Source organism: Ochotona princeps, chromosome 26 (genome assembly GCF_030435755.1).
Source record: "Ochotona princeps isolate mOchPri1 chromosome 26, mOchPri1.hap1, whole genome shotgun sequence".
Taxonomy (NCBI): domain Eukaryota; kingdom Metazoa; phylum Chordata; class Mammalia; order Lagomorpha; family Ochotonidae; genus Ochotona; species Ochotona princeps.
Window position 1 is genome coordinate 6,412,645 of NC_080857.1, and position 15,722 is coordinate 6,428,366.

At 45.2% G+C, this 15,722-nt stretch overlaps 1 protein-coding gene across 10 annotated transcripts in view; it reads right to left on the reverse strand.

The window, feature by feature from the left end:
* UNC79 (unc-79 homolog, NALCN channel complex subunit) overlaps positions 1-15,722 on the reverse strand; it is a 261,393-nt gene that overhangs the window by 18,042 nt on the left and 227,629 nt on the right. For all 10 annotated transcript variants that reach the window (XM_058655399.1, XM_058655396.1, XM_058655404.1 and 7 more), the window contains 5 exons: positions 13,076-13,180; positions 8,367-8,444; positions 4,005-4,094; positions 1,925-2,100; positions 270-456 (listed from right to left, as the gene is read on the reverse strand). In XM_058655399.1, the coding sequence (XP_058511382.1) occupies positions 270-456; positions 1,925-2,100; positions 4,005-4,094; positions 8,367-8,444; positions 13,076-13,180 (636 nt within the window). The remainder of the gene's footprint in view (positions 1-269; positions 457-1,924; positions 2,101-4,004; positions 4,095-8,366; positions 8,445-13,075; positions 13,181-15,722) is intronic.

Below are 15,722 nucleotides of genomic sequence, written 5' to 3' on the forward strand. Positions count from 1 at the left end.
TTGAGACAGCAATGCCTAGGAATACAACTCAGGCTTACCCTCATAATTTATCTCCATAAAGGAGGCAGGAAGACAATTTAAGGGGAGAAACAAAGGACAGTGAATTTAAACAACTTTAAATAAGGCATTAACACAAGGTTGCTTTTCCGACCTCTACGGGAGGCAAAAGATAAGATGCAATTTCTTCTCAAAAGAAACGTAATTAGCTGATAAGAGTCTCCATTAGCAATTTGGATGCACACGGTCTTGATCCTACGGGAATCACTCACCTTTGATTGCTCTGGGAATCCAATCAGGATCACAATCAGGTGGTCTGCGATGTGGGATCCTGCATCCAGAGGTATGGGGAGACAGGGCGAAGAAGAGTTTGGGCACACGGCATTGTGAGTGAGCGAGCCCAGGAGCAACCAGGACAACAGGCGGATGTGGGAGACACACTCGATGAATTCCTTAGGTCTATGGGGCAAGAAGGAAGGGATCAGGATGAGTAGACGTTCACCGTGTCGTTGGGTGTGTCCGAAAGCGAGGGGTGAGAAGTGCAGCCCCATGGCAATCCCAGAAAATGAAGCACCCAGGCAGCCAAGGGCTTCTCCACTCTCCTCCCGGGTCTGAGCCTCGCGAGCAAAGCACACCAGCGGTAATGGCATCTGAAACTCTCCACTTGTTGGGAAATTCTTCTGCAGGAGCCGGGGTTTGGCACAGCAGTTAAGATACCACTTGGCATGCCTACGTCCGTTTCGAAGTGCCTGAGCTTGCGCCCAGTCTCCTCTTTTCTATTCCAGCCCCTCTGTTGAGTCCAGCTTCCTGAGAGCACACATTGAGAGGCAGCAGTGGTGGCTCTAACACTTGGGTCTCTGCCACCCACGTACAAGACCTGGAGTGGCTTCCAGGCTCCTGGTTTCCATGGGGGCCAGCATTTGAGAGAGTGATGTTGAACCAGCACGTGGGAGACCTATGTCTCTCTCTTTGCTATTCAAATAAAATAAAAACAAGTATTTTCTTTAAAAAAATGTCCTCTGTGACGTCTCTGACAGAGTGGCAGGGCAGAGGAGAAGGCGTCACACACAGGCACGCACGTTGCTGCTCACCAACAGCAAGCGTTCTCCACCCTCCTCACTGCCCACTCTAAACTGCCCCGTTAGCCAGGAAGGCTCACCATGCCAGACAGCAGGCCCAAGCCTGCTCTGAATCTGAGGAAACTGGCCCAAACACCCTGCTCTCCTTTCTAATCCCCCTGAGAAACAGGAGGGGGTGTGGCACCTGTTCTGTTTCATCCCTGCTATCGCCTGTGCTCTGGTTGTAAGCTAAGCTGCTTGGAGGCGGAGGTCAGGGAAGTGCTTAACAGGGGCCCATTTTCTGAGCTGGTTGGAAAGAAGGGCTGAGAAGCCGGGCACTAAAGGACCGCATCCGCCAGCATCACTGACACTCTGCGGCAGAGTGCATTTCTTTGGCTGGCAGCAGGTCCCAATTGCTCCAGGCCAGCAAGTAAAATGGCAGCAGCCTCAGCTTGTTTTCCTCCCTGCGTGTCTCGCATGTCCTCCCAGAACGCGTAAGTTGGAAGCTTGGTCCTCAGCAGGATAGTGTGGAGATGGTGGGACCTTTAAGAGGTGGAGCCTGGTTCACTGGGAACATAGTTCTGGAAGGGAGGAAGGCCATTCTCTCAGGGGGCCATATTTGTCACTCTGACTTACTGTCTGGCCATGGGATCTGGGCCTCCCACAGGCGCCCCTACAGCTGTGATGCCACCCATGCTGAGACTCTCATCAGAAATGAGTAAAAGCCAGTATCGTACCCTTGAACCTTCAGAGCTTGGAGCCAAATCAGTCTCTTTTCTTTAAAAGTACCCAGACAAATAAACCACCTGATCCATGTTTCACTCTCGCCAGGCAGCTTAGCAGCACCTCCTGGCTTTCGAGGGTCTTACCCTTGCTGCATTGCCGAAGGAGGGTGGTAGAGCCAAGGCAGGTAGCGGATCACAGCTTTGTTATCTCTGTGGTTGCCCCTGGAGATTTCCATTGCTGCAATCTGAGCTAGCCCAACTTTGAGATGTCCACCAAAGGTATCTTCATGCAAAGGCTGGGAACATGTCTTCATGTGGCTCTACAAAACCAAACGGCATTGTGTAACTGTGGCAGACACCCTGTGGCGATACTGGCCACTCTTGGAAGACCCGGATTATCTTTCTCCCCTCTCCTTTCATTCCCTGGAGCATATCACCTGTTGAGGATCCCAGCTGTCTTTAGGACATAGAGCTGAACACTCCTTAGGATGTTCTATAAAGCCAGAATGAGCTCTGCTTCTTGCTCCTTCCCTCTGCGGCTCCAGCGGTACAGGCTCCACAAGTCCCCACCCACTGAAAAGCTGCTCCTGCGGTGACTCACATCCCAACTCAAACCATACCCACTGGGAAGCCTTCTCTGAGCGCCCTCAGCATGTGCAGGCTGCTGTCTACCCATTCTTCAGAGCAAACAGGAGTCACTGTCTTACTCTGGTTTGTAAGATGAGCTTGTTAAATTTGGTTTCTGTTCATACGAATTGATTGAAGGCATCCCCCTACCCAAATCTGTTTTTGTTCATCACTATAACTCCAATGCCCAAATCAGGGCCAGGCATGCTGTTGGTGCTCAGTGCCCAAATCAGGGCCAGGCATACTGTCAGTGCTCAAAGCATATTTATTGATTGACATTTGAAGGCATTCTTTTTTGAACTGGAAGCTGCAAACTAGGTTCTATACACAGTTCTGCCCTAAACAGTCATCTGGCCTCAGACAGCCCCTTGTCACTTGATTTTTCCAATCACATAACATCTGCAGTCCTTAATCTTTTCATTATCATGGATCCTTCTTAATATTTTCAAAAGTGTTTGCCAAGCAAGCTCAGAGTGTTTCTCTGTGTACTTAAGCGTGGTAAACAGACGCAGCAACAGTAACCAGCATCCGACTGGCTGACAAGGGGGTTTAGGGACTACTGTGCTGACAGATCATGGGATGCCATCTGTCTAAATGGCATTTTCACTTCTATCCTTGCATTTATGAAGGTGATTCAAAACATTTACAGAAAAATGGGCTAAGAGATAAGTCCAGGGCCAGAGTTATGGCACAGTGAGTGATCTACTGCGACACCAGCCTTGGCTGTTGTGGCCATGGAGTGGACTGCTGCAAGGAAGGTGTTCTCTCTCTCTCTCTTTCACTCTGTTTCTCTACCTTTCTTTGTCACTCCACCTTTCATACAAGAAAATAATTAATATTTGAAAAAGGCATCATTAATGCCAGGTTCTATCTGGCTGCTTTTTGGGCCTACGTTCAGGGTCTTTCTCCAACCCCTCCTACTCTTAGTCTTAAAGCTCCCCGGGGGGACTCACAGCGGGGGACAGGGTTGAGAGTCCGCCAAGCCCTCCATAAACTCATCAACTTCCCCGAGACTTTGTCCATACAAAAGTTAAGTTCTGACCTCCCCTTTGATAACTTTCTTGAAGAAGATAGTCTGCTTGCAGATAAAAGTATTAAATGGCTTACATTTGTACAGTGTGTTAAAATTTATGGGAGGTTCCCCACATACATCAATCCTATTAATGGCAGGCAACGTTTGTTGGACCAATGAGAACACAGAGGACCAAGTAGCTGAATGACACCAGGTGGTGGAGTGAGGAGAGTAGCTAGAGAACCAGAATGATCTCAGCTCCCACCTTGACCCTGGCACTCCCTGCTAGGTGACTTTGAGCAAATCCCTCTCTCCTCCGAAGCCTCAGTTTCCACATTAGCAAAACAAGGATAATATCTTCATAAGGGCGCTGTCACTAACGGCCAAAGTAAAGCCATGTTCACAGCTGATGCCACTCGCGTGCCTTGCCTTACTTCTCCCTGTCTCTGCGGGACAGGACCTGAGTCTTTCACACTCCAAGACAGGGTTTCAATTCCAAAGGGCTACTGCTGCCTCCCCAGGGTGGCCTCTAAGTGTCCCTGTGATCTGTGAAGGGAAGCAGTGAGCAGACGCATGCTGCCTCACCTTCAGTTTGGTCAGCGTATGCATGTCTGCCGTGAAATCCAGCACTTCGGTGATGTACTGCCGCACGCACTCCATCGCCGCCGTCCCACACTGCAACACAAGGACACAGCTGGTCACAAGTTCGTTTTTGCCCTGGTAGCAACGACTGTCACCTTCCAGTTTCATGATGTTTACTCAAGAGTGTTTTGTTTCCTGGCTTCCTCTCTTGTCCGCACAGCCTGTGATTGTCTGTTCAGAATTTGGACAAAACTGATGTAAAAGATTCGTGATAGAGAGCAAAGGAAATGGTGGAGGCTTATGGGAAATAAGATTCAATTCTTTTCCTCTGGGGAATTGAGCTGATTTTTATTTATTTTTACCCTGGTTGGTATAAAAACATTCAGCCCATTCAATTCCATTAGCCCTGGAGTCCTTAGAATCCTCCCCAAACCATGGTAATATTTTATTACTCCTGGGACATCTCAGAAGCACATAAAATCATGTGCTGCCAAATTTGATTGCCACAATCTTGAATCTATTTTCAAAAGGAGCTTAAGCAACATCATGGATGCTGGAAGAGTTAAGTAGCGTCATGCTGAAGTGACTTACAACCTCTTAGGCATAGCAGGTGTGCTAATAAGGAGATGGGCTCTTGTCTAGTCCCTGCCAGGGATCAAGAAAAGAGACAAAATGTTCACCTCCCCCATACACTTGACGTGTTTTGGGAATATTAAAGGAAAAGAAAAGCATTCTTGTCTTTTAGGTTATTAAACGGCACCAACCTGCTCCCTCAGGGTAATGCAGCAAATTTAGGATTATTAAAAAAAAAAAAAAAGAGGTAAAGCCAAATGCAGGGACAAGCTGCTACATCAGAGCTGTGTGAGAGAACCCCACATCAGGCTGGGGATACAGTGGATCAAAAGAGGGCCATCTTTGAAGCCACGTGAATACGAAAAACCTGGAACATGATATACTTAACCAGCTCACCCAGTGGGTCTCATTTTCCCATGCTCATGGAAATCTGCACAGCACTGAACTACATCACCTCCTCGCTCTTCTAGAATGTTCCGCCTGTCAGTCCCTCTAACAGGATCACAAACAGAATGAGGCCATTGGCTGTCTGGCAGAGTGTTTCCCAGCATTTCATCCGTTCTAAGGTTTTCTTCTTTTAATTGAAATCAAGTGAAGAAATTGTAAAAGGTTATTGTGTGCCTGCTTTTGCAATATGAATCCTTGAGGGGCCAGAAAGAATTCCCCCTCTGATTTGTTCCATTTTCTCTGACCATTAACATGCCATGCAAATTGGAGTATAGCCTCTGTTCTCAAGTTTCTTGAATGGCATTTGTTTCTTCAGTGGGTAATATTTTATACTGTCTCTGGGAGGAAGGTGTCACGGGAGATGACTACTGGGTGCATTATTCAATGTGTGCATGTTACGTTTAAATCTCAAGAGAGTGAGGAATTGACTATTAGCCTTACTCTGTTCTATGACAGCCACTACATTGGGTAAAGGCCTTAAAGTCCATTTCACAGTCAGGAGATTCCCAAGGAGCCAGCCACAGTGTGCAATGCACAAAACACAGTCAAAGGTAACAAGCTCCTTCTGTATTAGGGAGTCTGCAATTACCACAATGAGAAGCCTTTGCATCAAGGAACTTGAAAATACGTTCTGACATCAAACACAGGAGTTGAAGCAAGTTGTGTCCAATTCTTCCTCAAAGTGAAAACTTCTCTAAAGTTAACATTTCTCAGATTATATGAGGGTTCTTCCAAAAGTTTATGAAAAATGCATATTATAAAAAAGGTACATATGGATATGAACATTTTTATACCAAGATACATTTATCATATAGGTCCATTTTTCCACAAAGGTTGTGAAGTACTCTCATAAAAATACACACATTCCATGTAGAAAAGTTGGAAAATAAGAATTCTTAAAAAAATTGAAGTTACTATAGTCCTACTTCATGTTTTTCATTTCTAAGAAAATGCTTTCTATTTTTTTATGCACACAACATATACAAATACAACTCTTTTATGTAAGATTGTGATAAGCTTTCTTTAACATGCTTTAAAATTAAGCCCTTCAATAGGCATTTCCAATGACTTAAATGTTCTTTGAAACTTACTTGAAAGCCACATAAGAGCCTATCCGAGGATGCACATTATTTCACTTAAACAACATCTGGTCTTGGATATTTAGTCTGCTTCCAATATAATTTTGCTATTTTAAACAATGCCTTAATGAGTATCTTGTGTGTAAATATTTATGCACACACGTCTTTTCTTGAATGTACTTCTCAAAACAGACTGTCAAACTTCCTCAAGCAAAATCTGCTGGGGGGGCGGGATAACAAAGGGAGGGAATACCAATGTACCAATGGCACAAAGTTTCAGTTATGCAAGATGATAGGTCCCGGAGAGCTAGTTAACCTCTGGTTAGCAATACGGTATTATGTACTTAAGATGTGCTAAGAGCGTAGATGCTATGTAAAGTATTCTTAGAGTAACTAAACAGCGCAGAGGAAGTGTTGGCAATGGTGGATGTATTTATGGCACGGCTTGTGGTGGCGGTGTCCCAGGTGCACACACATCCACAACCTTACTAAGATGTTAAGCCTTCCATAAGGCCACATTTTCACAAAGTGATACATGAATCTACTGGTTTGCTACCCCATTTCAATTTTTATATCGGTTGTGACTGGGGAGGAAAGGTCCGTTTGGAATGCCTCACTGCTGTGTGCTCAGTCCTCAATGCTCTAAATCTACATGTCAGTCCCATGACTGCTGATTTTTTTGCACTGTTGGAATAGTTGTCCTTCACTCACTGATTTCAATAAACCTCTTACATGGTAGGGATGTTGCTTTGCAGTTACCACCTAGAGGGCAAGTGTTGAGTTCTAAAGAGACAATGAGTGTGCAGCAGAGGGTCAGCCACCCCGCAGGGCCACTTCTTTTCTTCCCTGGCACACAGCTGTGCCACATTCCCCACCTTCCTTTGTTAGGTGTGACCATGCAACTGAGTTCTAACCAATGGCATGGGTTACATTCTAGAAGAAATATGCTCTTCTAGACCTGGCGCAGGAATACTTTCCATAGCCCGGATTTTCTCCTCTTTCCTCAGCCACCAGCAGATTGCAGGGGAAGCTCCTTCCTCTATTAATCAGGATACCAATTTAAACTTAATATGAGCAAACAATTGACCTCTTTCTGTGTTAAGTCACTGATACTGGAATTTTATCTCATAGTAGCTTGCATAACCAAAGTGTTATCACAAACAATCTAAAGGGAGGGCATCTGGTACAGCAGTTGTCACTGGGGGGCCCTGCACCCCATGTCTGAGGCCAGGCTCCACCTCTAACTATAGCTGCCTACTAAAGCAGTTCAGGAAGCAGAGGTGAGTCCCGCACTTGCTCCCAGATACCCATGCGGAAGACCCAGACTGAGTTTTGGGCTCCTGGTTTTAGCCCTGCCCAGGCCTGATTGTTGCAGGCGTTTAAGGAGTGAACCAACGGGTGGGAAATCTCTGTCTCTATCTTGCAGCCTTTCAAATAAAAACAAATAAATGAATATATTAAGGCATCCTCTAAAAAATACAATGTAGTGATTTTATTCCCAGAAATCTATGATCAAAACAATGTAAAATGTGGATAAAGATTTAACCACAAAGATATTCCTTGTGGAACATTGAAAATAACTAAAATATTCAAGGTCATGTCTGTTGAGAGTAAATTAATGTTTGTTAAGAATATATTTAGCTGGGCCCGGCGGCATGGCCTAGCGGCTAAAGTCCTCACCCTGAAAGCCCCAGGATCCCATATGGGCGCCGGTTCTAATCCCGGCAGCTCCACTTCCCATCCAGCTCCCTGCTTGTGGCCTGGGGAAGCAGTTGAGGACAGCCCAAAGCTTTGGGACACTGCACCCGCGTGGGAGACCCGGAAGAGGTTCCAGGTTCCCGGCTTCGGATCGGCGCGCACCGGCCCGTTGCGGCTCACTTGGGGAGTGAATCATCGGACGGAAGATTTTCCTCTCTGTCTCTCCTCTCTGTATATCTGACTTTGTAATAAAATGAATAAATCTTTAAAAAAAAAAAAGAATATATTTAGCAAGTAATATGTACTTGCTGCATGACTGGCATTGCATTAATATGCTCTATAGACGCTGCCTTGTGCAGTCTTGACCTATACATTAGGTCCTGTCCCATCTGACTGTACTGATGATACACATCAAAGCATCAGAGATTAGAAAAAAAACTGTGAAAATTACACAACTCGTCAATGGCAGGAGGCCTCACTCCTGGACAGGCATCAGCAGCCTACACTCTTAAGCATGTCAAGCAACAATATAAAACTTCAGATGGCTAGTGTAGAAGTCAGGACTTACTCCAGGAAGAGAAGCGATCATTTGCTTGCTCAGGATTGTCGACTCAGCTAGTTTGGTTCCAGCATCTGCACAGATAAACTAATAAAACATTGAAAGAATAATTACTTTTGAGAGTACGTGGACGTAACAAGTAATTAATAATCTTATTAGCTTGGCTTAAATCCATTAGTGTTTTCTTGCGTGACAATCTGCCCTTGCCATCTTGAACTCGCCAATCATGACTGTCCATTTGTACTGGGAGCTCAGAAACATCAGGCTGACGTCAACACAGACATTCTGACTTTGCCCAGAGAACCCAGTGGCACTGAAAGGGTGTCTTGAGTCCAGGAAGAGGTTAAAAATGCCGGCAAGGATCCCAAAGTCATCCCACTTAACTCTTCGGCACCTCCTCACAGTTACTACAAGCTTGTATTTGTACATTTCTTTCACAACTTTTAACTTGTGGAACAAAAACAGAAAAACAATCAACCTCTGAGAATATTCTCCCAGTTTCTTCCTCTTCAGGAACCCTTGGTGTCTTGTCTTCCTCTGTCCAGTGCAGCCACTCCTGTCCTCCACGCTGGTAATGACCCCTCACACACGTAGGGCACTTCACACACCTGCACTGTGCCAGTCATCATGTTAGACTGCAGTCACCTATGGGTCTGCTTCGCCCCTGCTGCGTGCTCAGCTCTAGCCATTGCAGCTACTTAGGGAGTGAACCCACGGACAGAAGATTTTTCTCTCTATATCTCCTCCTCTCTGTATATCTGACTTTCCAGTAAAAATAAAAATAAATCTTTAAAAGAAAAGAAAGAAAGAAAAACCACCCTCAAAGTCAGAGAGAACCTGATACAGGAAAAAGACTAGAAGTGCTTGTGTTTCTGAAGTCATTGACTATTTGTTTTTTCATCAATGCATTTTAATCAATGCATTTAATCCAAATGAAAGCTTTAACAAATATTTTTGTCTTTAGTTTATATAGCAACCAACTATGGGCTGAAGAGAACCTCTTACAATCTTATAGAACTGTTCAAAGTATAATGATACAATTAAAATCAGAGGGGAGAAAGCTAATTACTGTGGAATGAAGAATCCTATACTTTTAGAGAGAAATGTGTCACTGATATATCCATGAGTATGAAAGAAAAGAAACCCATTATGTGTTATTACTAGGTCCATTATCAAAAAGACCCCCAAAATAGTATCTCCACCCCCCATCCTATAGTGATCAGGTTATTACTAACTTAACTAATATCAATCACCCCACTCAACAGAAACCCCTTGAATTAAAAACAATAGCTGTTCAGCTGCCACTTCTTTGTCCTCCAGCACACAACCCACCTATCTTTTAAAAAACACCTTTCACTGACATGATTTCTCAGAAGTTGAGTTTGCAGATATACCCCACAGAGTGGGAGTGATACATACAAATGAGAAGAATAACTACCTTTCACACATAATAGGAGCCAAAGAAATTCATCTTGATTTGAACTCAGCCTTCTGCCGCTTTTAACAAGCCATTTCTCTACAGTGATACCTTCCCATCTCTACAACTAAAATAACCTGTCACACACAAAATGTCTACAGCAAGGGCAGGTGTTGCAGCAAGATGGGTTAAGCTGCCACTTGGGACACCTGAATTACACATCAGAGTGCTGGTTCAAATCCTAGCTGCTCCACTTCCGATCTGGCTTTCTGTTAAAGCACTTGGCAAGGCAGCATATAGACGATGGAATTCCTGGTTCCTGGCTTTGACCTAGCCCAGTGGATGGAAGGAGTTTCTGTCACTCAGCCTTTCAAATAAATAAATTGCCTCCCACCCCCTAAAAAGCCTACAGCAAACCAGCAATAAAGAAAAAACTGTGAACAGAAGCAAAAATGTCACTTGTCCCCAATTAAAACCACAAGACAGTCCACAGCCCAGAGGAAGAGCTATGCCCTAACAGTAAACAACCCAAATTCTTAACTATGTGATTTTTTTCTTTGCTATTTGGAAAATACTTTTGTGTTTCTATGCTCTTTGGGGGAAAGCAATTTACTTCAGCCTCTAATGTCATTTGACTTCCTTTTTCTGTAAAAAGTAAATAAATAAACACCAGCTGTCATGGGTAGAAAACCATAACGCAGCAGACCAAGAAATCCGCCAGGTAGCAGGCCTCTGGGAAGAATTCTCAGGAATTCCAAACCAGATTGGTACCAATCACAGCCCTGACATGAACAGAACTTGGATGACCCTACAACCCCTGGACCAAATGTTTCCTTGTCCCATAAAGAGTCTCTCTTCCTGCCAGAGTATTTTAGATAAAACAGGCACTCATATCAGTGAGAAGAACATGGACGATTAGACTTCAGCAAACTCATCTGTCTGGTGTTACAGACCAGAGCAGCAGTAAACCCAGAGACCCTGGTGTTTCCACATGGCATAGGAGAATGGAAGGCAAGCCCGGCTTTGGAACACCCAACCTTCATCTCACTGCAGTGGCCAGTGTCATCTGCTTTTCCCTCCCACTGTTGGCTTTCTTTCCTGTTTCCAAGTTGCATCCCCAGTTAAGCAGATCCATTGCCACTACCCTGGGATGCCAGCCACTGGTATCCATGAGGAGAGCCACCTTCTGCCCACACTGCTAGCCTGGCTGGCCAACTGGCCCTAGGAAAGTGAACGCCTTCCTCTGACTCCAGTGAGAGCCTCTGGCCTAAAAGAAGCTGCCAGAGAGCAACCCATCACCTCCGCTGTCCTCCAGGCAGTAAAGTGAGAAACCATGGGGAAGATGCACTATGCACAAAGGGAAATCACCATGCTCTCCAGCTCCTGAACAGCCCATAACGACTCTTCTCCATGCTGGGCAGGACACAGAGCAGGAGGGCATTCTGTTTCATCTCTCTCACTGACAACGGAAGGGGCTGAGAATTTACAGAACAAAGACACATTACTTGAAAACAGAAGGATGCCTTAGGCTGGGGAAGATTGAAAGGTTATTCATAAGGTTGGCCAACACCAGCATGATCACCAGTGTCGCCAAAACACTCTTTAATTTGTGTTAATTCTATAACTTTACCTTTTTTGCTTAGTGAGTCAGTGACAAATATGTATTTTTTCAAAAATGAAAATGTTATGCATTTGAAACAACAGATGGAAGTCCATACAACACACTTAGAAGAACCTAGCTTTTGCCTTCTTTCTTCCTAAAGCTAATTCGTTTTTATTATTTATGCACCTAACTATGATGAAATAATCACTGTTTTCATGGCTTCCCCAGGCACAGGCTAATTCCAACTGTCAGGGCTCTTTTCCTGTCTTCTGACAAGTGCTGATTATGGTGGAGTAAACGAGCTTCATAGAAAACCAGGGCCCAGAAGTTACAGCACCAGGTGTGAGACCCCAACAAGGATCTGACACCCTGCGTCATATGCTGAAGCTACTACTGAGGCCAGCTGTGGGATCTCAGGAACATCACGGAGCCCCCCTGAAACACAACCAGCATTTCCCCCACCCCACTTTAAGCAGGAGTAAATTTAAATTGTAGAGCACAAAGCAGGTAATTAATACCCCCTCTGCCTCTCTCCAGAGGGTACCCAGGGAATCTATGATGCAGGGAAACCTCTCCTGTTCCTTAGTCTCAGGCTCCCATTTCCCCCCAATCGTTTAACCTCAGAGTCCACACTCTGAGATGTATCTTATTGCTCATCAGAGACAATCTAAACAGCTGTAAGTCAGTTACTGGGCACTTTGCACAAAGGTCATTTGAATGCTGCCCTGGTGCCAGCTGTAACTCACAGCCAGCTCTTTGAATGGGTGGGAGACAAGGACCCAGGCTCCCTGATTCCTGCTCACTGCTCCTGCTCTGCCACTTGGCTTTTTCTCAACCTTGCCTTCACATCTTGTCATCTACACCACCTTCCTGCCTAAGCCTCCCCTACCACTCAAAGCCAGTCAACCTCACCACTGAACCCCAACTCCAGACAAAGACGTTTGCCTGTACTCAGATGTCATTTCCTTCATGAGGTCTTCCTGACTTTACACCATGACGGGTGGGATGCCACCTGCTCACATCTGCTTCCTGGAGCTTTGGTTACCTCTCGCACCATCAGTCCCAGCCAGACTTGAGTGATCACAACCTGCATATGCTTGCCTGGGGGACTGACGGGGGACTCGGGGCGGAGTGGTGGGCTTTGGCCCCTCGGAAGAAGCCCTACCAGAACAGCACAGCCGTTGCCAGTTCTTCAGAGCCTGCCTGGGGTGTGCCCAGTGGTCACTGGCTGCTTTCAGCACTAGCTGCCATTCCACAGGACCTGGCCTGGCCTCCCCTCCCCTTTGCTGTGGCCACACACAAGAGTCACAAGCCCCAGAACCCTCCTGGTTCTGCTACCATCCCTCAGCCTACACTCTGCTCTTGACTTGTGAGGTGTGTCTCAGCTGTGCTGAGCGAGCTGTCCCTCTGACCATCTGGACTGCAAACTTCCTACGGACAGAAGGCACTGCTTCATTCCTCATGTCTCACATAGAATTAATTCCACCACAGGAACAAAATAAACACACTCTCTACTTCTTTTTTAAGCTAGTGGACGTGCCATGCACACAGCCTAAGATCTTGGCTTGTATGATACATTATTTCTCATCTCCGAGTAAAGACATTTGGTTTTACACACATACCTCGCACGCACTTCCCTTAATTTTCCCAGATATAACAGGTCTCATGAAAAACTATACAGAGAAGGCATATGCTTACCTGGACAAGCAGAAGGAGGTTTGTGTCTGGTAAAGGAGATTTGAGCTTTAGGGCCTGTAGAAGTTCTAGAACGACGCTACGAGACAGGTAGAATTTATCGCGTTCCTAAATGAAAGAAGACACAGGAAGGTAACTAATTTTGAAAGTCAACGAGAGGAGCAGTGCAACCTGCTAAGCCACTGCCTGTGACACTGACATCCCGTATGAGGGCCAGCTGGGGTCTCAGCTGTCCCACAGCCAATCTAGATCCTTGCTAATGTGCCTGGGAAAGTACCAGAAGATGACTCAACTACTTCTCTACTACCCAAGCAGGAAACGCAGATGGTGGCCTGGCCCAGCCACAGCCATCCCAGCCATTTGGGGAGTGAATCCATGAAATGGAAGATCTCTCCCTGCCCTTCTCTCCTCTTCTCCTTCTGTCTCCATAACTCGACCCTTCAAACACACAAATAAATCTTTAAAACATTCAATTAGAGTAGATCTGTCAAAAGGCCTTCCAAAAAATCCACAGCTCAGACATGAAAACTTTTTTAAAAATGCAGAACGGATTGTGCTGAAGAAGTGAAAAACGAAGGCTAGAAAGATGAAAGGCACTTTGTGTATGTGTAATGAGCTTCCTGAAGCATTGAGAACACATGATGTAACAGGAAAGGAAAAGCTACGTGATCTCTTCAGTACTGAACCCGCAGGGTTTGATCTCAATCACAGCGAGACAGAGAGGTTCCAGAATCGTATCAGTCAAACAAATCTAAAGGGGAAAGTATTTTTTTAAACAGGACATTTCCGGAGCACAACCAAATGGAGAGAAGGGATCATCCCAGGCACCCATCACTCATCCTCTTCAGGATGAAGAGGATTTGTCCACGCTGTTGGTTTGATCCACGTGACCCACCCTTTTCTAAATACAAATAAAACATGCCAGCAGCAGCTGGAGCACCCCAAGAGGCTCCTTCCTTAGTCACTATCATGAGTGGTGCTCATTATTTCATGTATGCTGTCACATTTTGCCTACAAGTGTCTGCCTCTATTGTAACATATTATTATTTTGCAGTTTTAAATGTTCTATAATGGCAGCCTACTAAGCATATCACTGTAAAACAGAATTATTTGCCACATGCTATTTCTGAAATCACTGACACACATAGCTCTTGTTCTTTCAGCTTAACAGCTTAGATGAATTCTTGTATGAAATTATCAGAATTCATTCATCAGGCCTCTTGGTGGGGGACCATTGGATTAGGTTTAATTTTGTAAGTCTTTTTACTTGTATTGTCAAATATAACATGCACACAGGACAGTACAGAAAATATAAGTCCAAAGGACTGAGACAGACTGAACACTCGTGCAGTTACTGCACGGGCAGGCAGAGGCACAGAAGGGCCCTAGAGGCAAGTCCTCTGGGTTCTTTCTTGATCTTTTCAAACTGGGAAACCCGATCTCCGTGGCTCTGCATCCACTGCTGATTTTCATTCATTATGTCTTGCCTCCTGTACTTCTGGCTATATTTGATTATGTCGTGAATTCTTTCTTAAAAACTGCTGGCAGGAGCTGGCATTGTGACATGACAGATTAAGCTGCTGTTTGCAATGCCAGCACCCCACAGCAATGTCACTTTAGGGCCAATCGCCCCCATTTCCCCTCCAGCTCCCTTCTAACACACCCAGAAAAGCAGCAGAAGATGGCTCAAGTACTGCAGCCCCTGGATTGTGGGAAACCTTGAGGAAGCTCCTGGCTCCTTCCGATCCAGCCCTTGCCATTGTGGCCATTTGAACAGCGAGCCAGTGGATGCAAGATCTTTCTCTAAGTCTGTCCCTTTCTCTCTGTAATTCTGCCTTTAAGAGAAATAAATGAATCTTTAAAGACTTTTTTTTCGGAAATAATTTGAAGCCTGAAATGTTAACTTCCTTCACAGAATTTCTGGCTCATTTTTTGTCAGCTATGTCAGGTGTCACGGAGGTGATAAAAGACCAGTGTTACCTTTATAAGACTGCGAGGATACTTCAGAAAGTTTGTGGAAAAAATGAAATTAAATGACAGGTTTATTTTGGTGCAAAAAAATTGAAACCCGTGAACACAGGGGTTTTAAACAGTTCCTGGGAAATGCATATTATGGAAAAAACTATGCACTGTGGACAGTGTTGTGGCATAGCAAGTTAAACCAAAGACTGCAACACAGGTATTCCTTGTGACTGCTAGTTGCAATTCTGTCTGCTACACTTTCTTTAAGATTTGCTTATTTTTATATGAAAGGCAGATTGAGAGAGAGAGAGAGAGAGAGAGAGAGAGAGAGAGAGAGAGAGGAAGAAATCGTGCCTCTGCTGGGTCACTCCACAAACGACCACAATGGCCAAAGCTGAGCTGAAATTGAAGCCAGGAGCTTCTTCCGGGTCTCCGCGAGGGTACAGGGACCCAAGCAATTGGGTCATGCTCTGCTGCTTTTCCAGATCCTAAGCAGGGAGCTGGATGGAAATGGTACATCCAGGAACAGAACTGGTACTCTTTGGGGATGTCAGTACTGCAGGTTACTCTGTGAAGAGTTGTGGTTTTTATCAGCCATGAAAATGAGATCTTTCCCTATTTATTGAGTACTCCTTACCACTTTCCAGCAAGATTTTGTGATTATTGCCATAGTATCCATGCACATTCT